General features: G+C 43.5%; 1 protein-coding gene across 1 annotated transcript in view; it reads right to left on the bottom strand.

Annotated features, from left to right (window-relative positions):
* Positions 1 to 27,728, bottom strand: part of LOC131677621 (cadherin-99C) — a 462,625-nt gene that overhangs the window by 271,081 nt on the left and 163,816 nt on the right. The window contains exon 2 of the mRNA XM_058957516.1: positions 14,845 to 15,403. Within this exon, the coding sequence (XP_058813499.1) occupies positions 14,845 to 15,232 (388 nt within the window). The 5' untranslated portion in view covers positions 15,233 to 15,403. The remainder of the gene's footprint in view (positions 1 to 14,844; positions 15,404 to 27,728) is intronic.

The raw sequence follows: 27,728 nt of genomic DNA, 5'->3' as shown, positions 1-27,728 counted from the left end.
GCATAAATCGATTTGTTTGTGCAGCTCCTTTCTAGTAGCAAACTAGATAGCCTTTATCAGCGCTAACAAATAACACGAAAGAATTTAAATTTGTGAAAATCTTTTCCTTCCTTCTTTTCAAATCTGCAACATTCTTTGAAAATATTGTTTGAATGTTGTTATTGAAAAACTGAACATGCAAGTTTGCTAGCATTGGCCACTAGATTGAAGGCGATGGAAAGACAGAATATTCGTTTTGGTTATGCTAGTATTGGTAGCCGAACGGAAAGGAAAGGCGCAAGAATGGCACGAAAACGAGCGAGAGAGCGATAGTAGTGCTTTCTCGTATATGAATATTGGTCGTTCGGTTTTTCTCATCATTCGTATTCGTTCAAGCACTAGCAAGCAGCCAGTCCACCGAAGGAAAGCAGTTGGCAATAGCGACGGACGGAAAAAGTGCCCCAGCTACTGGTGACTCATCGGAACTGTCGCCCTGCAAGAATTTCGCCCCAACTAAAGGGCAACAGAGTAGGCTATCGTTCCAGCGTCTGGGTCGTGAGATTGTGCAGGACTGCAAAGTCGAGCTACGCTTACAAAGCTCAGTCGTAATGATGCCCCGAGAAGCCAACGATGCCTACTTGGTCGGTTTGTTCGAGAATGCAAAATAGTGCTTTCTAGCTCACCGTGTCCGCGGGGAGTGCGTCTGAATTATGCTCCCGCAATAAAACAATAAACGGTTCTTTACAGGACCAATTAATTGTGTTCTAATAAGAGTTAAACTGAAATTTACATTTTATGGTGTATAACAAATAATTTTCAGAAAGCAATATAAGAAATACGATGTGTGGAAAGAAAGAAAGAGAATTTAAATTATCTTCTCTCGCTCGTTTTCGTGCACTGCTTTTCCATTCCTTTCTGCTGCTACTACCATCATAACTAAAACGAATGTGCGTGTTCCCCCACCATCTCATGGCCAGTGTTGCCACAATTCCATGTCGCTATAACAATTTGAATTATTTTATTGATCCTCTCTAGTATTGATAAAATATAGAACATGCAAAGTACACTAGTCGCATGCTTTTATTCGAACTTTTTGGCAGCCTCCGTTGATTAACTGCATAAATCGATTTGTTTGTGCAGCTCCTTGCTAGTAGCAAACTAAATAGCCTTTATCAGCGCTAACAAATAAAACAAAAGAATTTAAATTTGTGAAAATCTTCTCCTTCCTTCTTTTCAAATCTGCAACATTCTTTGAAAATATTGTTGGAATGTTGTTATTGAAAAACTGAACATGCAAGTTTGCTAGCACTGGCCACTAGATTGAAGGCGATGGAAAGACAGAATATTCGTTTTGGTTATGCTAGTATTGGTAGCCGAACGGAAAGGAAAGGCACAGGAATGGCACGAAAACGAGCGGGAGAGCGATAGTAGTGCTTTCTTGTGTTTTCATATATGAATATTGGTCGGTCGGTTTTTCTCATCATTCGTATTCGTTCAAGCACTAGCAAGCAGCCAGTCCACCGGAGGAAAGCAGTTGGCGATGATGACGGTCCGCAAAAGTGCCCCAGCTACTGGTGGCCCATCGCAACCAACTACCGATCAGGAACTGTCGCCATGCTAGTATTTCGCCCAAACTAAAGGGCAACGGAGCAACTAATCCGCTGGCTAACATTCCAGCGTCTGGTTCGTAAGGTTGTGTATTACTTCAAAGTCGAGCTTCGCTTACAAAACTCAGCCGTAATGAAGCCACTGATGCCTACTTGGTCGGTTTGTGGGAGTGGGCGTAAATTACAATAAAAGCAACGGTTCTTTTCAGGACCAATCAATTGTGTTCTAGTGAGAGTTAAACTGAAACTTTTATTTTAAGGTGTGTAGCAAATTTTCAACAAGCAACATAATACGTTGGGTGGAAAGAAGTAGCTTGCACACGGAACAAAAATTTAAATTATCCTCTCGCTCGTTTCGTGCACTGCTTTTCCATTCCTTTCTACTGTTATTATCAGTATTACCAAAACGAATGTGTTGTTGCATGTGTTTAAGAGAAACGTTGAAGTCGCATGCTTCTATTCAAGCTTTTTGGCAGCCCCCGTGAACTAACTGCATTAAATGATTTTTTGTGCAGCTCCGTGCTAGTAGCAAACAAAATGGCCCTACCAGTGTCTGATTCGTGAGATTGTGCAGGATTTCAAAGTCGAGCTAAGCTTATAAAGTTCAGCCGTAATGGTACCCGAAGAAGCCAGTCTTGTCGTTTTGTTCGAGGCTACAAAACAGTTCGCCAGGCACGTAACTATCATGCCAAAAATATCCAACGATCCAGCGCATCACCATCAACACCAACGCCGATACCAAAGGTTCTTTTCAGAACCACCATTATTACCATAGAGAATTATTTGAAAATTTCCCATTCAAACGTGATTCTGTTGAATATTATTAGATTTAAATTAACGTCTCGAATTGAAATCACGACGCTCCGGTTATGTGACAGACATTACCCACCCATCTTTTTTTATTGTGACCACGACACCCCATTTCAATATTTCTGAATGAACAGAAGGTCGAGTTTGGAAAGTTTGTAACTTTCATTGTACTTAACCAAATTACACAATGTTCGCACTAATGATTCAGAAATATGATCAGGAATCTTCTGTTAGATTTGTAAGTATGTATAATTTACATGAATAAAGAAAAATTGATTTTCAGGAATCAATTATTATCTGTTTTTCCATTGGCCAGTGCTACGCGACTTCCTCATGCTAACAATTAATTTCATCGTTAGCCATCTCCCTCACCAAGGCCAACAACGCCAACAAAACCGGTCCTTTTCAGGACCACCATCATTTTTGTAAAGAATAATTTGAAATATTCCTCGCCCAAATCACCTTTTGTCCGAAAATTCCAATGAGTATCAACATATTTGAAGAACGTGTTCCTTATGTATTCTACATCTCTCCGGTTATGTCGCAGACATTACCCACCCATCTTTTTTTTTTTATTCAAATCGTTTATTTGATAAGGCACGTTGCGTTAGCTTAAAGGTGCCAATTTTGTTTTGTTTTACATTTTAAATTGCTTAAAACTAGGGGATTACATATTGATTTTTTTAAAATGAAACTAATGCGATTTTATAGCTATCTTATATATCTACACAAGGGGATAATATTGTTTTCGTAAGATTAGGGGGGTCATTTAGTTTTTGTGGCAATATGGTTTGACATTTTTATCAGTGAGATTATTGGAGCAAATAATGTTTAATTAAGGGGGACAATTTTTTACGACTAACTTAAAACTAGGCATAACTAGAGGGCATGATTGAATTTTGTAAAGATTCGTAATTATAGTTATTTTTGTGGGTAGTAGAGTTGGGCAATTTCAACGAGATTATATGATATAATAGTTAAAACTAGAAGAGACAAGAAGAGCTAAATGCTTCGTGATGATATTGGGGGGGGGGGGGGGTAGGGGTGTTACTTCTGGGTATACGAGTCAGGGGAGGGAGGGTAGACAAAGATGGCAGGGAGAGAAAATTATTTCAGTTTCAGGCATCGTGAGATCAACGGATGGATTACAAACTCGGGTGGCCTTCATCAGGGGAATCATGTACTGGGACGCCGGGTGGTCCTCCTCAAGATGGCAGGGGTTTTTCCAGACGATTTCGTAGTACGGCTCAGATGTGGATCGGCTACATTTCGAGTTAAGCGTGTTATGTTCGTGCCGTAGGTCCCGTGTTTGCTGGCTCATTCGATACAGATGGTTTGATACAGGTGGAAGAGCGTTCTGAGAATGATAAGGAGATAACAAGGGGCAGTTAGACTTGTATATTGATGGTTTTCACAAAGGTGTATATAAGGGACATATAGAGAACATCGCGGCTTGCCAGCACATCTCGAACCGGGACGTTGGTTGGTCTTCCTCGGGCCCGCAGGGTATCCATTAGCCGAGACCTAGCGGAACTGTACTCGGTGCACGCCCAGACAATGTGCTCGATGTCGTGATAGCCGTCGCCACAAGCGCAGATACCACTATCCACGAGCCCAATACGCCGGAGATGTGCATCCAGCGTGTAATGGTTTGCCATGAGTCGGGACATCACACGAATGAAGTCACGACCCACATCCATCCCCTTGAACCAAGGTTTCGTCGATACCTTAGGGATTATCGAATGTAGCCACCTTCCCAGCTCTCCACTGCTCCACGAAGTTTGCCAACTTTCGAGGGTTCTCTGATGAGTAATACTGAAAAATTCGCTGAAGCAAATTGGTCTTTCGTAAACGTCTCCTTCTAAGGCACCCACCTTAGCTAAGGAGTCTGCCTTCTCATTGCCCGGAATGGAGCAATGAGAAGGGACCCATACCAAGGTAATCTGGAAAGAGTTGTCAGATAAAGCACTCAGTAGCTCCCGTATTTTCCCCAAAAAATACGAGGAGTGCTTGCCTTGTTTCATCGAGCGAATAGCGTCAATGGAACTGAGGCTATCCGAAACGATGAAGTAATGGTCTGCGGGTAATGTTTCAATGACTCCAAGGGTATACTGAATGGCAGCTAGTTCTGCGGCGTAAACTGAAGCAGGGTCACTGAGTTTGTAGGAGGCGGTGAACTTTTGATTGAAAATACCGAAGCCAGTGGATCCTTCGAGGTTTGATCCGTCAGTATAAAACATCTTAGAACAGTCGACTTCTCGGAATTTATTATAAAAAATGTTTGGAACCACTTGTGGGCGTATGTGGTCCGGAATTCCACTAATCTCGTCTTTCATGGATGTGTCGAAGAAAACAGTAGATTCAGAAGTATTTATGAAATGCACACGTTTGGGATTGTAAGAAGAAGGGTTAATATTCTGCGCCATGTAGTCAAAGTACAGGGACATGAAACGGGTCTGAGAATTGAGCTCAACAAGCCTTTCGAAATTTTCAATCACGACCGGGTTCAAGATATCGCATCGAATGAGCAATCGATATGAGAGTTCCCAAAATCGATTTTTCAACGGGAGAACGCCCGACAGCACTTCGAGACTCATCGTATGGGTCGACTGCATGCACCCTAAGGCGATACGCAAACAACGATACTGAATTCTTTCGAGTTTGATGAAATGTATGTTCGCGGCGGAGCGAAAGCAGAAGCATCCGTATTCCATTACCGACAGTATCGTTGTTTGATACAACCTAATTAGGTCTCCTGGGTGGGCACCCCACCATGTTCCGGTTATTGTACGAAGAAAGTTGATCCTTTGCTGGCATTTCTGTTTCAGATACCGAATATGGCATCCCCAAGTTCCTTTCGAGTCGAACCAGACCCCTAGATATTTTACTGTGAAGACCTGAGCTATAGTTTGACCCATTAATAGAAGCTGTAGTTGTGCTGGTTCACGCTTCCTTGAAAATACAACTAGCTCAGTTTTCTCCGTGGAGAATTCGATACCCAGCTTAATAGCCCAAGCAGACAAATTGTCCAAGGTATTCTGTAATGGTCCTTGTAGATCGACAGCTTTGGGTCCCGTAACAGACACCACGCCATCGTCTGCAAGTTGCCTTAACGTGCAGGAATTGTCAAGACATTCATCAATGTCGTTGACATAGAAATTGTATAAAAGGGGGCTTAGACATGAGCCCTGGGGAAGGCCCATGTAGCTAAATCGTGATGTCGATAAGTCACCATGCGAAAAATGCATGTGCTTTTCCGACAACAAGTTTAGTAAAAAGTTGTTTAAAGTCGCTGAAAGACCATGCTGGTGCAGCTTCTCTGAAAGAATGTTGATCGAAACTGAATCAAAAGCCCCCTTAATATCTAGGAACACTGATGCCATCTGCTCTTTGCTAGCATAGGCCATTTGAATTTCAGTTGAGAGCAACGCAAGACAATCGTTCGTCCCTTTGCCTTTGCGAAAACCAAATTGTGTATCTGACAGTAAGCCATTTGCTTCGACCCAATTGTCGAGGCGGGATAGGATCATTTTCTCGAACAACTTCCGGATACAGGATAGCATTGCGATCGGACGGTACGAATTGTGGTCGGAGGCTGGTTTTCCTGGTTTTTGGATGGCGATGACCTTCACTTGTCTCCAATCGAGTGGGACAATGTTAGCCTCGAGAAACTTATTAAATAAGTTCAACAAGCGTCTCTTGGCAGAGTCAGGCAGATTCTTCAACAAGTTGAATTTGATTCTGTCTGGCCCCGGAGCTTTATTGTTACACGACAAGAGAGCAAGTGAGAACTCCACCATCGAAAAAGGTATTTCGTTCGCGCTATCGTGAGGAGACGCGGCGCGGTAAATCTTCTGTGCCGGGGCGGAATCCGGACAAACCTTCTTGGCGAAATCGAATATCCTACGGTTTGAATATTCCACGCTCTCATTAGTACTGTTTCGATTTCGCATACGTCGGGCTGTTCCCCAAAGAGTGCTCATCGATGTTTCTCTCGTTAATCCGTCGACGAACCGGCGCCAATAATCGCGTTTTTTGGCTTTCATCAAACTCTTCATTCGCTTGTCTAACGTCGCGTACTGTCGAAAACTGGCGGGTAACCCGTCGTTCCGGAAGGTCTTAAACGCGGCGGCCTTCTCTGCGTACACGTCTGAGCACTCTTTATCCCACCAGGGATTGGGAGAATGTTTTTGTATGTTCGCGCCGGGTACTGGCCTAGTCTGAGCTTGATTCGCGCTGTCGAGAATCAAGCCAGCCAAAAAGCTGTACTCTTCCTCCGGAGGAAGTTCTTGGGTAGATTCGATGTTGTCGGATATCGCGGCAGCATAGCTCTTCCAATCGATATTTCGTGTGAGGTCATACGAAATATTGATTGATTTCAATGGCCTTGAACCGTTATTGATTGAGACTACAATCGGCAGATGGTCGCTGCCGTGGGGATCAGGAATTACCTTCCACGTGCAATTTAACCGCAGCGATGTTGAGCAAAGGGACAAGTCTAAGGCGCTCGGGCGCGCTGGAGGAGCAGGAATCCGTGTCATTTCACCCGTGTTTAAAATTGTCAAATTGAAGTTATCGCAAAGATCCTGAATTAAGGAAGACCGGTTATCATCATAGAGGCAACCCCATGCTGTACCGTGAGAGTTAAAGTCTCCTAAAACTAGTCGCGGTGCTGGCAGGGATTCTAAGATGTCTTGTAGCCGTCGGTGCCCAACCGCGGTGTTGGGGGGAATATATATGGAAGCTATGCAAAGGCTTTTGCCTTTGGTTGTTACTTGACAAGCGACAACTTCAATACCTGTTATCGAGGGAAGGTTAATTCTGTAGAAGGAATAGCACTTTTTGATCCCCAAAAGCACTCCTCCATAGGGGGTGTCTCGATCCAGGCGAATAATATTAAAGTCGTGGAAGTTGAGTTCTATGTCGGAAGTTAACCAAGTTTCACATAATGCAAATGCATCGCAACTCAAATTATTTATTAAAATTTTGAAGGAATCGATTTTCGGGATGATACTTCTGCAATTCCACTGTAGAACAGTGATCAAATCCGTGACCTCGTTCGATGAGTTAGCCATCGAAGGATACAATCGCTGAGAGGAGGGGCCATTTAGCAGTCAACTGCTTCAAAAATGTTCTCACTGTAGGGAGAAAAGCTAACATAAGACTTTTAATAGGATCAGTAATATTGAAAGTTTTTATTATCCAGTCCACTATGTCCGAGAGTTTTATAATTCCAGTGCTGTGATTACTCTCGAACTGAAACAAAGGAACACTTGGGATTTTTGATGTTCCTGGAAGTGCTGGGAACTCCTTCTCTGAGCTTAATCCTCCGAGACCAGGAGCTAATTGCTTCGGTTTGGTTGCAACACTTCCAATAGATGTGACTTTCGGAGCCCCCTCAAGGGACACCTTCTGGCCTTTACAAGGAACTTTACGAGAGGAAGTGTTCCTCCTCTTCCTATAAATTCTAGGCACCCTAGTAGATGTTCCCTCTTGTGGGTTACCAGCCTCGCCCTCGTCAGGAGGCAAGTGAGTATAGATGTTTGCTGAGGATGGTGGCGTAGCATTCTTTAACATTTCTGCGAAAGAATGTTTGGATCGTCCCGCAAGGGAACGTTTCAGTTTATCCCCGCGTAGTTTGTACGCGGGACATGCCGAGATATCATGCAGACTCTCCGCACAGTAAGGACACTTTTCGGCTTGCCTACTGCACGAATCATCTAGATGATTCTCCCCGCATTTTCCACAGCGGGCCTTGTTGCTACAATGGGTGGCTGTGTGACCCAGTTGTTTACACTTTGTGCAATTCATGACCCGCGGCACAAACAGACGCACAGGCAGACGAACCTTGTGCAAGAGGACGAAATTTGGCAAAGCGGTACCAGCGAAGGTCACCCGATAAGAGTTTGATTGGGGGTACGTTTTTGAACCATCCCCCGCAACTACTACTGAGTGTAAACGTTTGCACTCAAGTATTTTAACTGGCTGAAGTAAGCGGTCTCTGAATCGGCCAACCCCGTACTTCAGCAGATCCTCGCACGTCAAACTCTCATCGGTTACGACGCCTTCGGATTGTACTCTTACAGCCGGAATATACACGTTATAATCCCGCGTAAAGTGCTCACAGCAAGCAATATCGTTTGCCTGCTTTGAGTTGGCTAGCAACACCCTTATCTTGTCCGAGCGGACCTTTGAAATTTCGGTCACAGCCGAGAACCGTTCCGTCAGGTCTCTAGAAATCTGAAGAAGATTCAGTGATTTAGTCTTGGGCCGAAAGAAGACCACAAATGGACCAGTTGAGAGTTCTGGATAGCATTTGGGCCGTGGGGGAGCCTTAGAAGTTGAACCCGATTCAACTTCCATTTGACCATCCGGAGAGGGAACCATAGAAAACGTCAACGCACGGGGTCAGCGCCCGCGCAGACGGAAGAAAGCAATAAATGTGTTACAAAAGACAAAAACCACTTAGCTTTAAACTGGTGTCCAACGACGAACCGATCCAGCTTATACAGCTGGCTATTGTTTAATCCTCACACGCGAACAAAAGACTGAGGACCGAACCGAACTGGCAAAATAACCTTGAATGCGGATTAAAACTATTCTTTATCGCCTCACACAGCACTACGGACTAGAAAAAAACAACCTCTGTCTCGATGGAGAGCTCGAAAACGAATGTAGTATATCGTTTAGTTGATTCACCTAAAAGTAATATAATGAAACGTTATTTCGGAGCTTAAGCCAGATGTCGGTGTGGTGAATCCCGGGGAGCTGCCGGAATCCGATATACTGATATGATTCGCCTCGAATCGTGTCCCGAATCATCTCACTTTCGTCGATCTCGCAGTCTCCAGTCTCGACCAATCGCCCTGATAGTAGCGGAACAGATCGGCATTTCTCTAGGTCAAACGCTATGCTGATGTCGCCACTAATTCTTTCGGCTAGTTTGATGACTACACCCAGTCGTTCTGTCGAGTCAGCATAGATCTTGATGTCGTCCACGTAGAAAGTGTGGGACGTCTCTTCCGGTGAGCTTTCTCTATACCTTATCTGATAGTCATTGAGGTGTCCTACTGTGCGGGATAAAAGAATCGTCTTGGAAGGTCCCCCTCAAGATGCGAAGCATTCTAGACCGCAACACGTCTTTTCCACTTCTGAGCTGAGCAGTTTTGTCGTTCCTCTCTCTCTCCATCACCTGCCGTAGGAACCTTAGACTACAGGATCAGCTTTATACATCTTTAATACCTTGATGAGGAGCGAGTGCGATATGGAGTTGTATGTCTTCTTGTAATCGGTATGCTAATGTTCCGTTGGTTACACACTACTTCTCCAACAACATCGCAGACCTCTTCTCCATTCTCGATTGGCTAAATTTTCTGGACCCCGAAGATGTTGATAGGGCAGTTCAAACATTTTCCAACGTTTTGGGTTATGTTATTGACAGGCACGTCCCGAAATTCATCATCAACAAATTGGCCATCCTTGGCAAACGAGCACGATGCGACGGCTGAAGTCCATTAAGAGAGCTGCTCTGCGGAGGTTGACCAAGTATCACACAATTCCACTTAGAAACTTTTACGTCAGTCTCAACCATGCTTATAAACGAGCTAGCCAGGATTGTTTCTTTCGATATTAGCAAAACATTCAGCGTATTCTCAAGTTGCACCCAAAACGTTTCTGGAAATATGTGAGTGAGCAGCGCAAGGAATCCGGACTGCCGTCGTCTATGACTTTCAACGGCCGCACAGCTATCACATCCCAAGATATGTGCAGATTTTTTTCGGAGAAATTCGCGAATGTGTTCACATATGAGGCCTTAACAGTTGATCAAATTAAACTCACTGTTAGTCAAGTTCCGGTTGTGAGCCAAACTCTAAGCGCTATTGATGTCAATGAAACGATGATTACCAGAGCTTGTTCTCGGTTAAAATCGTCTTTCAATCCGGGACCCGATGATTTCCCTTCAGTACTTTAAAAAAGGCACATCGACGTTTTAGCACTTCCCCTTCTTCGCATCTTTAGAGCATCTATTGCCATTAGGCAATCCATGAGGCATTTCTGATCAGATGATTATTTCTTCTGACGTAACTCGGGTGGGTGCGATGTCTGACAAAATCGCCGATTTGATCCAACATCAAACGAATCGGGCTAACGAAGTATGGTCGTCGGACGGGTTTTTCTGTTCGCTGGAGCAAACTTGTTGACAAAACCACTCGCTGAATTGTCAATCAAACGTCGTGGTGGATTGCCTAATTGGCATCTTTCCATCCTGCTGGAAGTCCGCGAACATGTTCCCAGTCCATAAAAAGGGTAATAAGCGAGACGTCAATAATTACCGGGGAATTACTTCATTGAGTGCTGTCTCGAAGTTGTTCGAGAGGGTGATTATGGAACCTCTTCAGGCTCACTGCAAGCAGTACCTAAGTGACGATCAACATGGCTTCATGTCTGGCCGTTCGACAACGACTAACCTGCTTTGCCTAACATCATACATAACAGAGAGTATGGAACGTCGCGCTCAAACCGATGTTATCTATACAGACCTATCTGCCGCTTTTGACAAAGTGAACTATGAAATGACAATCGCTAAAATGGAGAGATTTGGAATTAAGTCTGTTGCAGTTGTTTCGATCCTACCTATCAGGTCGAGAAATAGTGGTTGTCATTGGAGATTGTCAAGCACCCACATTTATTTCTACGTCAGGAGTACCCCAGGGAAGTCACTTGGGACCACTGATGTTTCTGCTTTACTTCAACGACGTTCATCTAGTTCTGAAGATTCCACGCCTGTCCTTAGCAGACGATCTCAAGATGTTTCTTCTCATCAGCTCTACTGAAGATTGCAGATTACTCTAACCAAAGTAGGAAACCTTCGCTGACTGGTGTAACACGAACCGTATGTGTGTAAATCCAAAAAAAAGTGCTAGGTGACATCGTTCTCACGAAAAAAGACCCGGTTTGTTTTAACCACTGTCTACTATAAACACTCATAGTAATAGACTCGCGGATGTAAAAACCGCAAAACTGGCAACTAGAAAAACAAGCATGTTAAACTGGCATCACCCAAAAATGTGCAAGCTCGAACGTGCTCGACTGTATTCGATCATCTGTTTTTATGAAAATAATTTTTCAAGTGGCTCAATATATGAATCAAAAGAGAAGTTATATGTTTGATACTGAGCAACAAGAAATTGAGAAAAGAAAGAAAAAAATCCAATTTCTTCAGAAACACAAATTTGATGAAAAAGAGCATAAGTAAAATACTTTTTGTGTAGTTATATTGAACAAAATAAATATCTTTCTAAATAACATTGTGAAATACTAATACGAACACGAAAAATGAAGCCTACTGTGAATAACAAAATATATTTTTTTTAAATAAAATCGCAATACTTGTTCTGCTTGTTTGCATTGAATGACGTCATGCTCGTTTGGCTCCGGATTTTGACAGTTCGTTTGGCGCGATAAAAGTACCTTCGCTGGTCTATTACTATGAGTGTCTATACTGTCTACCTGATACTGAAATTGAACGCGTTAGTCAGGTGAAGCATCTAGGAGTGTCTAGGAGACTCGCAACTTGCGTTTAAACAGCACGTCTCCTATACAGTTAGCAAAGCATATCGAATGCTGGGATGCATCTTCAGGATAGCGAAAAATTTTACTGACATGTATTGTCTCAAAGCGCTGTACTGCTCTTTGTCGTGGTCAATCCTGAAGTACTGCTACGAAGTTTGGAGCCCAAACTATAACAACGGTATTGAGAGAATTGAGTCCGTGCAACGACGCTTTTTACGTTTTGCGCTTCGTAGTTTGCCGTAGAGAGATCCCGTCCGTCTGCCAAGTTACGAAAGCCGGTGCCAGCTGATTAGTTTGGAACCCCTGCTTGTTCAATGGAATACAGCAAGGGCTTTGTTTGATGCTGATACTTTGTGAGGTCATCTGGATTGCTCAGCCATCTTGGAACAAATTACCATAAATGTTGCACCTCGAACAACGCGTAACAACCTCATGCTTCGATTGCCATTTCGACGCACTAATTATGCACGGGGCCATTACCGGCCTACAAAGGATCGTCAACCGAGTCGCATCAGCTTTCGACTTTAATTTGCCTCGCCCAACGCCAATGATTTTACCTAGCCTTCAACGGACCCGTTAATTTCGGCTGATTCCTTCATTATTGATTTTTTCACTGTATTGTTATTATTTTTATCAAAGTTTTTAATGATTTGACTGTTAGCAATAAGTTTAGTATTAAGACATCATTGTGGCTTTGAATTGCCTGTTGGTGTATATATGATAAATACAAATACAAATACAAACAATGATTGCATGGAGGGTAACTTGATCTTTTCAGTCTTGTGTATTTTTTAACATCCCTTCTGCTACTCTGGTCCTTCTGGTGCTATTCTTCTCATAGTGGGCTGTATGTAGTGATGAAGGTGCTCATGATCTTGTGCAGACTTGTTAGACAGGTATTTGGTATATCCTTGGGGATGAGAATTGTGGTACCACGGGTGATGAAATCCGGCGATAAACGGGGTTCGCGTAACGCCCAATTTCTAAGATACTGTTTACCCTCGCATACATCATTGGTTTCGACGGAGACAGCTGACATCTCGTCGATTTCTTCGCCTGGTCATTTCTCAACGCGCCTAAGCCACTGTTGTCCTTCGCGATATTGTACGGGGACCTCCCAAATACTGATTCAAAGCTATAACATCGCCGATATCCGGTAGACCTTTGCTGAAATTGGGCTTCTTGTGGCAGATTTGGTCATAGAAGTGTAACGCCTTAGCCGTTTCGATAAAACACTCCATTACTGAATTAGTGTGTTGTGTTTTTTGTCAGCTGGCGAGCTCCGAGCATGCGAAGCTCAGTATGTGAAATGATAGCCGCAGAGTTGTTCGAGATCCGACTCTCCAATCTCCGCTACCTTGTAGATAGTTACTTTTCCCGGTAATATTGAGACGAGTTGCCTCTAGGTGTAAGTCGGTATAGTAAACATCTTACGGTTGCCACTGTAGTAAGTTCTGCACAAATTCCAGGTGAATTGGGAGCAAGTTACCATTCATGACCTGAAGTTCACAGGTCAACTTAAAAGAATACTTCAGCTTCGGGATCCTGGGGCGTGACATTGGATCCGTGTCGCGACATTGCGCAATTGCTTCATCCACATTAAACGTCAAATCGTCTTGAGTACTGTGGTTCTAAATATTAAAAATAATTTTTCTTCCAGTTCCTTGCTTTAAATATACGTTAAGTTTAATAAAAAAAATTTGCCCCCTCACGCAAAATACGGCTCTGAATCGAACCCAGGTGAGCTGCGTACAATGCAATCGATATACCGACTACTCTATGTCCGTCCCCTTGAGAATTCTATTGGACGACGACTAAGTTTGATAAAAACATGAATAAAATTCAATTTGCTTATTTTTTTCATCCCATTCCATTTCACGTATGATTAAAAATCCTTAAAACCTTCTTGAAGTCGTAAATTGAAAATCCAAACCTTAAAAATAAGGTTTTATTTTTGGAACGGTTCCGGTTTTGGAAACTGAAAAAATGAAATTGTTGCCAAAACGGAATCCTACTGTAATTGACAATACAATAACAATCAAATGCTCATAAAAACCGATCCTGACTGTTGTTCTTAACCATATTGAGTTTTTTGTCTCAACCCTATGCAATCAAAAAATACATTTTCAGCAAATGTTGCAAAGGTATACACGTTTTTGGTGAGCAAGTTTATGATTTAAAGACAATCAACCTATTCAAACTTGGCTTCCCATTCGAAAAATTGTTCCAATTCTTTTGGAACATCTCTTCAAAGAAAGCTCATAATAACTCAGACAATTATTTTATTTTATGTTGATGTAATTTTACAATTATGGGAGTAGTAGCAGGATTCCCTTCCCACAATTTTCCAAAAGTCGTCATGATGCTTAAAACAATAGGTTCTCAATGTAGGGATCAGACAATATTCTTCCAAAAATCTTTTGTACAATATTTACATAAATTAGTCAGCATCAATCAATTTTCTTTAATGCGATTAATTTTTGTTCGAGGGGGTTTTTAACCCCCAAAACCCCCTACGCCACTGCTATTAAACATGCATTTTAAAAAGAAAACTATAATATATTATTCATTCTTTGTTTGACGCGCCCAATTGACTTATACTGCTCTCATAATAGTTGTTTCTGGGCTGGGCAGTAGATAAATAAAGAAATAAAATGAAATACAATTCATGAAATAATTACATGGAATTAAAAGGAGACCAATTAAACCAAACTAATTACCCGTTTCCTTTTTTTGAAGTGACAACACGCAACAGCCACAATTGTCACTCACTAAAGGCCGCAGCAAGCGGCTAGATATGGAAATGCCGTTCGAGAACGGCTACCTCTCGGTTCTCACAGACAAATCTAATCGTGCAATGATTCATTATACTTACAATTGCCCCGGCTCTCCTCGATATCGAGAATGATGTTCGTCTGGCCGGTTTCCACCTCGCACAGCTGCAGCTTCCCGTCGATGGCCTGCACCTTGTGGGTTACTATCAGCAGGGTAGCCAGCAGCAGCAACCGTGGCATCAAGAAGCTGCTCCCCATTGCGGTGGATGTCCACCGGCCGAGTGTCCAAGCCCGGCTCGTCACTGGTATGGCCACCTTCGTCGATGTCCCGGACCCGGATCGTCGTCGCTCTAGTTCTTGGAATTTCCTTTTATGATTGAGCGTAATTGAGCCAACCTTCGGGGATCTGGTGGTGGTGGTGGTACTGCTGGCATTACTGCAGGCTGTTGCCAGAAGTGCTATTTTTTCTTTGGTCATGTAGGCTGACATTTCGTGGTTCTTCTGTTTGCGTTGTTAATTATTGGTTCTTGGCGAGATTGGCTTGTGTGTACGTGTTTGTGCGTGAGTGTGCTGCTCTGCTAATGTGTTCCGCAGAAGGGTTTCGCGTTATCATTAACGGCCATAGCCAGCCTGTCTAGCTGCCGTGGTCGGTGGCGAAAGCTGAAATGGAAGAAGGAGGAAAAATTCAAATTAGCAAACGCGAATTACTTATGCATACAATCGAACTGCACGGCGGCAGTCCGGTGTTGGTGATAATGGTGTTAGGATTGTGCCCGATTGCTGTGAGTGTTTGTTTATCTTGACTGTCGCGGTAGCTGACTGCAGACGGTTTTTATCATTCTGTGGCCCCTCGACAGTAAATAGTATATCTAATACATTTGCATACTAAGCAGCATCAAGTGAAGAATTAGTTCTATGTAACCAAACGAACTGTCAAAAAGTGCAGCCAAGCGAACATGACGGTTATTCGAGGAGAATCGTAGGGGGGAAGTTTCATCTCGGATCTTCAAATTCGATCACTTGGGGACACTTTTTATCTCGAAATTATCGAAAAAAATAATTTGACGTTGCCGAAATAAAACTTTTGGCGACAGAAAAGTCCTGCGTCATTTGTTTATGTTTTTCTTCTTCATATCCAGTTTTATCGGTTTTATCGAAGGAAAATGACAACAGCACATAGAAGCTCACCTTTTACGTCTTAATTCTGGTTGAATTCGTAAGCGATTCGAAAACTACCCGTTACAAAGAAGTTATGAGAAATACTGAAATTAAAATCTTCAGCCTTGGCATTACCCCATCCTACCTCCTTTCCACATTAGTAGCCAGTCTAATCCGCGCGTCAAATCGCATCTTGTAGAATTGGCTTATTGCAGCTCAGCGCAAATCATAATCACCTTTTAATAGTCGTCGTTGTCAACAGCTAGCAATTAGTTGAGTGATTTAATTTTTTTGATTCACTAAAGCGATGCCCTGAGCCTTTATAGACAAACATGTTGACAGTGGTACCGGGTGCGGACAAATTATGTGGAACATATAACAGAAGTAAAACTTTTTTAACTGGATTTTTGTTGATTACCACCTTCCGCCCGGATCTGCAATTATTCACACCCAAACGGGTAATTAAATTAGTCGTCAAACGCCATGGACTACCTTTGATATTTTCAAGTGTTTTGGAGTCATTGGAAAAAAATCTAATCAAGATCCCCGTCACCGTAACGTCAGCATTCATTTCAGTAACAGATTACCTTTCGATTTCCTTTCAAGTTTTCAGCGAACCATGAATCATTTCTCCACCAGCATACGCGGAATCAATCAACGCAAATTTCGATTGTAAGATGCGCGCCTTTCGCTTTCTCGTGGATGCGAAATAAGGCACCCCGAACGGCCCCCACAATGGGCTCTAGGTCACTGTTTTTGTTGTTATTTTTTTTAAACTGCTTTTAACCTCGAAGGTGAATAAATCACTGCGGCGGCACCTACGCGATCGCCGTTCCTCGAATTGGGCATTGTATCTTTTTCGGTTAAACAAAAATGCGCCCCGGTGTAATCGCTTATTTATTTACGATCAGATAAAGCCAAGTGCGAACGCAATTATGTGTATACGATCCGTCCAAGGTGTTTTCGGCGCAGGGCGTACGGCTGAGAGTGGTCTCTCCACTTAACGCCTTATTTTTGGTTAGTAGAAACTCATAGGGAACGAATTTCCCATTCATTTGCAGCCTTGGGCTTTGTTGAAAGTGAACCTGAGTCTGACACTTCAAATGGGCCCCCGGTTACGGAGTGGGAAGTCGGTAAAGGTGGGATCCAATTAGGTTTTACACCGACCGATATAACCTCGCAAAATGAACTGGATGAAGATCGTTTGACAATTTTCGGTGATTAAGTTTTGTTTTTTTTTTTGTGTTTCGAATTCATCTCGTCAGTAACTAGCACCATCTGGGTGTCTAGTTAGACGATGTATCTAAACTAGTACCCAAATTAGCACTAGTTAGACACAAAAAAATCCAAACAGTTCACACGACATATGTGAACGCCTAAAGCCACATGTCCCGAGTGATGTCCCGGGAAGCAAATATAGCTCTGGTTTGCTGACGAGAAAAAAGCGAAGACGAACTCTTGTCTTTTGGTTCAAGAAACCACCCAGACGGTGCTAGTTACTGACGAGATGAATTCGAAACACAAAAAAAAAAAAAACAAAACTTAATTAAAATTAGGTCTTGTGCCCTTAACGCGCAAAACGGTTTAGTCCAATTTTTATTGCATAATACCAGGCGTTTGGTTTCTTGAACCAAAAGACAAGAGTTCGTCTTCGCTTTCTCGTCAGCAAACCAGAGCTATATTTGCTTCCCGGGACATCACTCGGGACATGTGGCTTTAGGCGTTCACATATGTCGTGTGAACTGTTTGGAATTTTTTGTGTCTAACTAGTGCTAATTTGGGTACTAGTTTAGATACTTCGTCTAAGTAGACACCCAGATGGTGCTAGTTACTGACGAGATGAATTCGAAACACAAAAAACTTAATTAAAATTAGGTCTTGTGCCCTTAACGCGCAAAACGGTTTAGTCCAATCTTTATTGCATAATTTTCGGTGGTTTGTTTACATAGGAGTTACGTGAGATCGTATTCAATATATGAACATCCGTTTACAATCGAACACAAGCAACTGACGAAGTAAGCAAACCACCGAGAATATCTGTGAGTATCTACCAGATTGTGGTCCAGTGGAACGGCGACGTCGAGCCTTGTCATAGATTAATATATCTGGCCGGTTGTGGTGTAGGAATTGGTCCGATACAGCAGTGCGGTCCCACTTCCCAGTACAGTGAATAGCACATCCGGCTTATATCCGTGACGTCTTGGTGGCAAATATACATCGTGAAATTTCTCGACGGCATTATCATGTCGGACTCGATCACTAAAGAAAGCTTACCTCGCTTGAACCACAGGTTAGATGCAGCCTTACGACGTACCACTATTCCTTGTCCTCCTTCATCCCGTGGCAATGTGAATCTTCCCAGTGCCGACTGAGGATGTCGCATTCCCGCTAGTTCTAGACGCCTTCACCAATTTACAAATTTTCCAGGTCAGTTCATCTCTATTTCTTCTTATTCTAGTTCTAGTTATTCTCCATCGACCTATTTCCGCTACGGGGCCAAACACAAACCCCAGAGAGGCGATCCACATTATCTGGAATAGATATCGACACATCAACTTATGAACCGGGGACCAATGGCTTTACTTCCCTTCCGAAGGAAGGCTTGGCCTCAGATTTTTTCACCTCAGAAAAATCTCAACGACCTCGGCTGAGATTGAACCCAGATCAACTGGGGTGAGTGGCGGCCACGCTTACCATTCAACCACCGGCGCCGTCAGCTCTACTTAATGACGCCGAAACTGTAGGCCAGCACGGGGACAGCAAACGTATTGATTGCTCTGACTTTATTCCCCGCATTCAAGAAAGTCTCCAATATACTGTTTGCTTGACTCAAGAACGTTATTTCGAAACTTAAGCTTGATGTCGGTGTGGCGAATCCCGGGGAGCTGCAGGAATCCGATATACTTATACGATACGCCACGAATCGTGTCCCGAATCATCTCGTCTTCGTCGATCTCGCAGCCTCCAGTGTCGGCCAATCGCCCTGATAGTAGCTGAACAGATGTTCATTTCTCTTGGCCAAACGCTATGCCGATGTCGCCACTAATTCTTTCGGATAGTTTGATGGCTACACCCATTCGTTCTGTCAAGTCAGCATAGATCTTGATACCGTCCACGTCGAAAGTATGGGTCACCTCTTCCGGTGAGCTTTCAATATACCTTATCTGATAGTCATGCCCGTTTCGATTGAGTGTGCTACTGAGCGGGATAGAAGAATTGTCTTGGAAGATCCCCCTCAAGATGCGGAGCATTCTAGACCGCAACACGTCTTTCCCACTTCTTAGCTGAGCAGTGTTATCGTCCCCCTCTCCATCACTTGCCGCAGGAACCGCAGACTACAGTAACAACTTTATACATATTCAACACATTAATGAGGAGTGAGTGCGGTATGGAGTTGTTTGCCTTCTTGTAATCGATATAGGCCATACTAAGGTTCCGTTGGTTCCACACGGCACACTATCTCGTCGATTTCTTCGCCTGCTAATTTCTCCTCGCGCCTTAGATACAGTTACCCTTTGTGATATTGTACGGGGGCCTCCCAAATACTGGTTCAAAAGCTAGTGACATCGCTAATATCCGGTAGACCTACGCTGAAATTGGGCTTCTTGTGGTTGATTTGATCATAGAACGCCTTAGCTATTTTGATAAGACGCTGTATTGCTGTATTAGTTTTTTCTCGTCAGCTGGTGAGCTTCCATCATGCGAAGCTCAGTAGGTGTAATGATCGCACATAATTTCGCCGATCTTTTGCCGTCTCTGTACGCTGTCAGCCTTCTAATAGCAGCACGGTTGTTTGAGATCCGACTCTCCAATCTCCACTACCTTGGAGATGTTGGCTTTTCCAGATGATGTTGAGACGGATCGCCTCTAGGTGCAAGTCGGTATCCTAAACATGTTACGGTTGCCACTACAGCACAGAATACTTCCAGGTTCTGCACAAATTCCAAGTGAATTGGAAGTACATTAGCATTCATGAGCTGAAGTTCATAGGTCAACTAAAAAGAATACTGCAGCTTCGGGATCCTGGGACGCGACATTGGATCCGTGTCGCGACATTGCACAACCGCTTCATCCACATTAAAGACCAAATCGCATAGTAACTGCCGATCAAGGGGTGGAAGAAAGTTTAGAACAACGTGCAATAAGGCCATACGAGCAAGCTTAGAATTTGCCGACGATGTAACCCTTTGTGTTTTACGGCAGGAGTCAGGAACATCTGAGTACTACGCAAAACAGGATTTCTAGGGCTCTGTATTTTTTACATAGAATGTGTTAAGTAGTTTTTGAATGACAGGTAACAACGCAAATCATGTTTTTTTTCTAGAGACGTTCTACAAAAAGCTTCGTCACATTTGAATAGAAAAATTACAGAATGTTATTTAAATGATACACTATAATGTACAAAAATTTTAATCAATACGCTTCACGCAAAGTTCTAAAAAAAATTCGCAAAAAATGTTTTTTTACGCTGAAACCCTTAGCCCCCCTCAAAGATTCATATGGGAGTGAACTCGAACCTATTCTCAAACTGCTTTAATCCGAAATACAGACACTTGTATGTTTTCGTCAAAATGTCAAAGATTAAAACTTATTGCGAAGATAGTGTGATTGGGCTAGTTTATTGTAATCCTGTGCCATAAATCAACTACCCGAGACACCTGAGAAAATTTTATTACTTCATTGGCCACGCCGTGGGATCCGAGAGCACATGTTGAACACGACAGGACAGTGCCCCGTCGCCATCGCCGCTGCGCTGGAAGGACCACTGCTTCACTGGTGATTTATCAGTACCTTTTTGGCAATTCTTCCAAATAAAATATATCACATCTTAGTGGAGGCGTTGCCGGTTTTGGTTTTGGTTTGTAGCTACACTATTTCGACGAGGGAAAGCCTTTCTTTCTGCCATTAATCACAGCTTCAAGCAGATGTTTGCTTCGATACAAATGGGAACTACACCCCGCTCCGCTCCATTTCAATTGTAAAACTGTACCTCAGTTGACCTCCATGAATGGAACTTTCAATAAATCTTCAACAACCAGATCACGGAGCCCAACGAAGCGGACAACAATGGCGATCAGTTGGTGGTTGACAGATTAAGTACACTTAAGATATATGAATCGAAGCCAAGCGGTGGTCTACGACCTTTAAATTTCACAAGTTTTGCAGTGCCCCGTACGATTCGCGTGTGTGGTGTATCACCGAAAGCATCAGCGCAAGTGTTTGTGAATGTATTAAAAGGCTCTGTCAATAGGTCACACAGTGGGTCACCGCTTCTCTACTCCGGAGTAATAAGACCGGGCTGTAGGTCTCTCATTCTGGCTAAGCTTGAGGGGGTATTGTGCATTTTTTTGTATCGATAAATGTTATTGCTTCAAAGTATACATAACTTCTTGATATTTATTCATTTGCTTTGTGAAGAGTCTTCTGATTGTGAATTGTTATTTGAAGTACGTTTCCCTACCAAAATGACTAATGTAAACAAAAGTTTCGACGAATTGTGTGTGAAGCTTTCCAGTTACATAACCGTCAATTGTCAACCTCAAGAAAATATAGCGTTTCGTCGAGTTCCTGCTAGATACGAAAAACCCAAGATCCAACAAAACAAAAGTGAACGTCAAAACGATTATTTCGCTCACACTGTAGCAAATTTGATTCGAAACACAGAATTAACCTATGACTTCGATGAGTCACCCCATCGATCGACCCGGGTGATGTCTGTCTCTTAGCCAGCGCAATCGATCGTTTAATGATCGTCGAACCTCTTGTTATGGCAAACCCACGTGGAAAATCCGAATCGATACTGCCTGGCCTACGTAACTACTGCTGAAACCACCATCCATTGTCCCTCGAGTGAATGGAAAATTTGTTCATCTCCTTCTATAGGGCAGAGCTGGAGCGCTCCAACGCCCTGGCTCGAAAATAAATCCTCTAATCCAACTCAATTACTCAGTGAGAACATAGTTCGATCCCGCGACAACGATCTTCTCAGAAGTGACAGCTAGCGGGTCACGGTGGCCCTGCGGGTTTCACCCCACGTCGCTACGGGGCTATTCACCCGGTGCCTGGTTGACGAGGAGCCAGCTGAATGTCAAACTCTTTGTCGTGATGGCCATTTAAGGCTCCGTGGAGTAGTTTGCGGGCATGAAATAATAACGCTAATCAAACGCAGCCTGTCCCACCAAAGCCGTTCTTGATTGACATTGATTTGTGCCAGATTGGCTTGAAACTAATCATGGCTGCAGCAGCACCGTCACTCTGAGGGTGGGTGCGTGCAGCATTCATGCCGAGGGTTTGTTTTAGCGATCTATTGAGACGTTCTCGGGATGGATTGACTTTTCAAAACAATCAAACAGCGTTCAATATATCTGCTTAACTTAGTAAAAAGTGCGTCATTGTTTATTTAAAAAAATCACAATGGCGTTACGTGAGATGAGTCCGAGACATACATAATTCACGCCTATCCATCATTCAGCCCTCGCAAAAACCAACTCGGGTCCGTGTGAATTTGTCACTTATCAAACCTTGTCCCATTCGAAGATTTCAATCAACGATACTTATCAGTTCTACTTTGAAAGGTTTCATGTTGTACAGATACTCCACGCAAACCCCGCTGGACAGTGCCAATAAATATCTGTCACAACTTATGTTTCAACCGTCCTATGCGGTTACCGACTGGACCTTCCCCACTGCTGAAAAGCAACAAAGCTCTGTGTTAGGTTGCCGGTTGCAGTCACAACAAAACCAGTTTCCCCTCCCGAGAGACAGCTCACGCAAACGCCCAGTGGACAGGACGGTATGCGGCGCGTAAATAAAACCGAACGTGAAAATGTACGCATCAAATCGCGCATCTTCCTCCGGTCACGTGGCTATCGGTGGTAGGGTACGGGAAAGCGGCCTGAAAAACACGTCCATAAAGTCGATGATGAATGTTGACTTTATGCTGATCTTGTGTTTCTGCAGCCGGTTCCTTACCACACCGTGGGCCGGGTACGGCCGGGCAGAGATTTCTTCATATGTGGTGCGTAGGATCAACATGCGATTTGTGCGTGCCCAGCGCGAATCCGATGACATTTGGTTGATCCGACTGACTGGGGATCGGCAATGTTTTTGAAATTCTACAGAAATCGAATAATCACCACTATTTGGAATGACTGATTTTAGTAGCTTGATAACCACTGGGGTCCCAAGTGTTCCCATATGTGCACAAGATGAGAACATTTCTTACAGCTTGGTCATTGAAAATGTTCTACCAGAGTTACCATGCTGTAACTTTTACGTCCATTCTTAATAATTTGTTTGCTTGTCGCGGACTTTTTTTTAAATGTTCAGAATCAGAATATATTGGCTTAAATGGCACGTTCCCCGTATGTAGTCGGGGATTTGTGCTTTACCGTGAGTTTTCATCATATCCTGAGCGGATGGAAAGGAGAAGGAGGTGTGGGGAAGTAGAAATGAAAGGGTGCGAAAAATAACAGCGCAAAAAGAAAAATAAACAGCAGGTAAGTTAATCTCACAAGTAGTTCAACTCGCCTGCGAGTAAGCCTAAAGCTCTTTACCACATTGGATAAGAAACTTTAGTATGTCTCTGAGCTTCAGTCGTCCAAACAAAGTGTTGTCTATATAAGAACGGCCGAATACTCGAAATCGCAATTGCGGTACTGCTGTACAGTTGCATATCAGATGATATCAGGCTCCGTAGTCGGATTCACAAAGATCACATGAAAAAGTCTCAGCGCGATGAATAGTTGCCATGTGATAATTGAGTTTGCAGTGGCCTGTTAAAGCCCTGATCAGCATACCGCAGTGGAGCTTCGAAAAATGTATGAGATTTTTCGAAATCACTGGGCACGGTTGTTCTAGAAACGCCTTTCTTTGGGGATACGTTTGTAGATTTCTCCAATAATTGCGGTGGTCGGACGAAGCCCAGGACCGTTTTTTTCCCTTATTCAACTTGTCGAAATTGGAAGGGCGGGCTCAGGACCAACGAAGTCAATCGCTGAACCTACCCTGGCCAATTCGTCAGTCCATTCATTTCCAGTAATACCAGAATGTCTGGGCACTCAGACAAGGTAGATAATGTTGACAATGCTTAGTTCTTCGATTTGGGTTCGGCACGCGATCTCTAGCTTGGGACGTGATTTGTCTGAGCTAAGGGCCTTGATTGCAGCCTGACTATCGGAGCAGAAGTTTGTAACTTTGCCGGACAAATTCAATTGAAGGGCCGATTGTACCCCGCACGTAATCGCAAAGTTTTCTGCTTGGAATACAGTACAATATCTACCTAGTGAATCGGATTGTTCCAATCTCATTTCATGACAGTAGACACCAGCACCAGCACGTCCCTTCATCAGAGAACCGTCAGTGTAACAGACCACTTGCGTTTGTTGTTTTCTTTTCATATAGTCAGACAAAAACTTCTCTCGAGAGGGAATCTTCACATGGAATGTCCTGTAAGGAAAACTATATGCGAGTGTAATATCGCATTTGCCGGAAGGAATTATGTTTCGCCAATTTGAGGAATATACTGTCAAAAATTTCGGAAGCGTCTAGCAGTGAACTTGACGCCAACGCCTGTAACACCTTTAGCTGTACCAACGCAGACTTAGTCGAGTGCATGCACTGTTTTGTGGATGGACAACAGAAGCAGAAACCCAGCAAAAACGATGCAACCGATGCCGACACCACTCTTTCGCCTTCCAGTGAACATGAACGATTCGCTTCTGTGTTTTCAGGTACATACTTAGAACGTATATGTTCACTCGAAGTAGGACAATCAGATGCTACCTCCGTTCAAAATCAACCCCCTTTGCAGGCACATGATATTGCTGCTCGCGTCGCTTTTCGCCCGCCTATTAGCTTGGAGAATATGGAAGCCTCGTTTACGCGTATCCAAGCGTACGAGACTGCTGCTGTGTCATTAGCGGGCACGTCTCTTCATAGGACATTCGGCTCCATAACGACCGCAGAAGGACTAAGCACTCTATGCCATGCTAGTATGACTCATCGCACCCTGGGACGCACTGCAGCTAGCACTATGGAAGCCGCTGATCCCCCTGCCACAGTCGAGCCATTGCAGCCAGCGTTCGTCAGGCGTCCCGGTCCTGGGTGCAGGAGTGGTGAAGGGGTCTTCCAAATCGATACCAACGGCAAGTACGAATCTGATTTTGGTAATGCGGGGTACTTTTTTTATTTCGATTATAGAGGTTTTAACCTTAAGGTCATTCGCCTCTTCGGGTTAGAAAAATCTCTTAAGAAAAATTTCTAACCCTATGTTAGAAATTTTTCTTAAGAGATTTTTCTAACCCGAAGGGGCGGGGTACTTGTGGCTGTCCATCGTCGACTGAAAGCGCAACTTATTGAGGATAATTCGGGGGTCTGTGTCGAGCTGGTGTGGGTGCGAATCAAACTGGCTGGCTACGTACTTTTTCTCTGTGTGGTTTATTTTCCACCGGACCACACTCGCGATCTGACATTGATGGATGCACACACTGAGTCATTGGAACGGATTTTCGCTCAAGCAAGCCCGGTCGATGAGATCCTGATTGTTGGTGATTTCAACTTCTCCGGGATAAAATGGCACTCTGCTTCGACGGATTTATGTTCGCAGATCTCATCTTTTCATGCTGGCATCACCAGTTTGCTTGACTGCTACAGTCGAAATCTGTTGTGCCAAACGAATAATGTGGTGAATGAGAGCAACAGAATCCTCGATCTCTGCTTCTCGAGTAAATCTAACTATGCGCCAAAAATTACCGCAGCACCGTTCCCCCTGGTAAAGATGCCACCCTCCCCTGCATATAGTGCTTGAAGCGATTCGTGTGAAGCATGACTGCAATGTTTCTAACACCGTCAGCTATAACTTTAGAAGAGCCGACTATAATAGCATTATTGACTTCCTGTCGAATATCCACTGGAACGAAATTCTCGACAATGATGTCCAGACCTTCTCCAATGTTATGAGGTATGCTATCGATCGCTATGTACCCAAAGGAAGCGCCCTTCAATCTAAGCACCCCGCGTGGCAAACCGCTGAGTTGAGACGATCAAAAACGACTAAAAGAAGTACTCCAAGTTTGGGGGCTTCGTGCTGCGACAACACTACGTGCATGTTAACCAAGTCTATAAAAAGATATCGAAGCGTTGCCATGCCGATTACTTGTGAAACGTGCAACGTAAGTTGAAGTCCGAGCCAAAAACATTCTGGAAGCATGTAAACGAGCAAAGAAAGGAATCCGGGTTGCCTTCAACGATGAGCTATGGAGGGCGTACGACAACTAGTTTACAGGAGATTTGCCAACTATTCTCTAAAAAGTTCGTGAGTGTTTTCTCCAACGAGAAACTGGCACCGACCCAGGTTTCAAGCGCGGCACTCAATGTACCTCAATCATAGCAATCTTCGAGCTCTATCATGCGATTGGCAAAATGAAGGCCTTAAATTCGGCAGGCCCAGATGGTATACCAACTATTATTCTTAGAAAATGCTCTGCCGGTCTAATTGAACCTTTTTGTCATCTGTTTCAACTGTCGCTAACAAATCGGAGTATTTCCCGAGCTCTGGAAATCCTCCTTCATGTTTCCAGTTCACAAAAAAGGTGATTAAAAGGAAGTCGTCAACTACCGCGGTATTACAACGCTAAGTTCCTAAGCTGTTTGAAATGATTGTATTGGAACCCATCTTCAGCCACTGCAAACAGTATATCTTCGAGACTCAGCATGGATTTATGCCGAAACGATCAACATCTACGAATCTTACGTAGTTCACAACATATGCGACAGATGCCATGTGTGACGACCTTCAAACTGACGTTATTTACATGGACCTTTCAGCTGCATTTGATAAGATTAATCATGCTATTGAAGTGGCTAAGTTGGATAGACTTGACTTTGGTACTAATATTCTCCGCTGGATGCAATCGTATCTCAGTAATCGTCGTCTGGCAGTCAAGATAGGTGATTGTGCATCCGAAGAGTTCTTCGCTTCATCTGGCATTCCGAAAGGTAGCCATCTCGGTCCATTGATTTTTCTTCTGTATTTCAACGACGTCAACTTTTGTTTAGAAGGACCACGGCTGCTTTTCGCTGACGACCTCAAGTTATGCCACAGAATCCGGAATGTTGATGATGCAGCTTTTCTTCAACGCCATCCTGTAACCTTTGCGGAATGGTGCGAAATCAACCGAATGACCGTAAATCCCAAGAAATGCACAGTCATTACGTTCTCCAGGAAAAAACGTCAATTCGTTTCGAATACTGTCTAGCAGAATCCATGATTGACAGAGCGAATTGTGTCAAAGATCTTGGAGTTTTTCTCGATGAACAACTGATGTTTAAGCAGCATATCAGCTATATTGTCGCAAAGGCATCACGCTGCTTGGAGTTCATTATGAGAATATCAAAGCGCTTTTCAGATATTTACTGATTGAAATCTCTTTACTGCTCACTCGTTCGTTCAACACTGGAATTATGTTCAGTTGTGTGGAATCCTAGTTTTCTCAACGGTGTCCATCGAATTGAGACAGTACAGCGCAGATTTGTTCGGTTTGCCCTTCGTCGATTGCCTTGGCACAACCCTCACTAGGTGCCAAGTTACGAAAGCCGGGGTTTGCTTATTGGACTAGACACATCTGCTATGACGATTTCGGATATTTTGCACGATCGAATCGACTGTCCCGAACTTCTTAGTGCGATAAATATGAACGTTCGTCCTCGTTCTCTTCGCAATAATATATTCCTCCGATTACCTCTTCGCCGAACTAACTATGGAGTTAACGGTGCCATCATTGATTTGCAGCAGACTTTCAACAGAGCGTCATCCGAGTTTGACCTT

The sequence above is a fragment of the Topomyia yanbarensis genome, chromosome 1 (assembly GCF_030247195.1).
Source record: "Topomyia yanbarensis strain Yona2022 chromosome 1, ASM3024719v1, whole genome shotgun sequence".
NCBI classification, from domain to species: Eukaryota; Metazoa; Arthropoda; class Insecta; order Diptera; family Culicidae; genus Topomyia; species Topomyia yanbarensis.
This window is presented reverse-complemented; position numbering and strand designations above follow the sequence as displayed.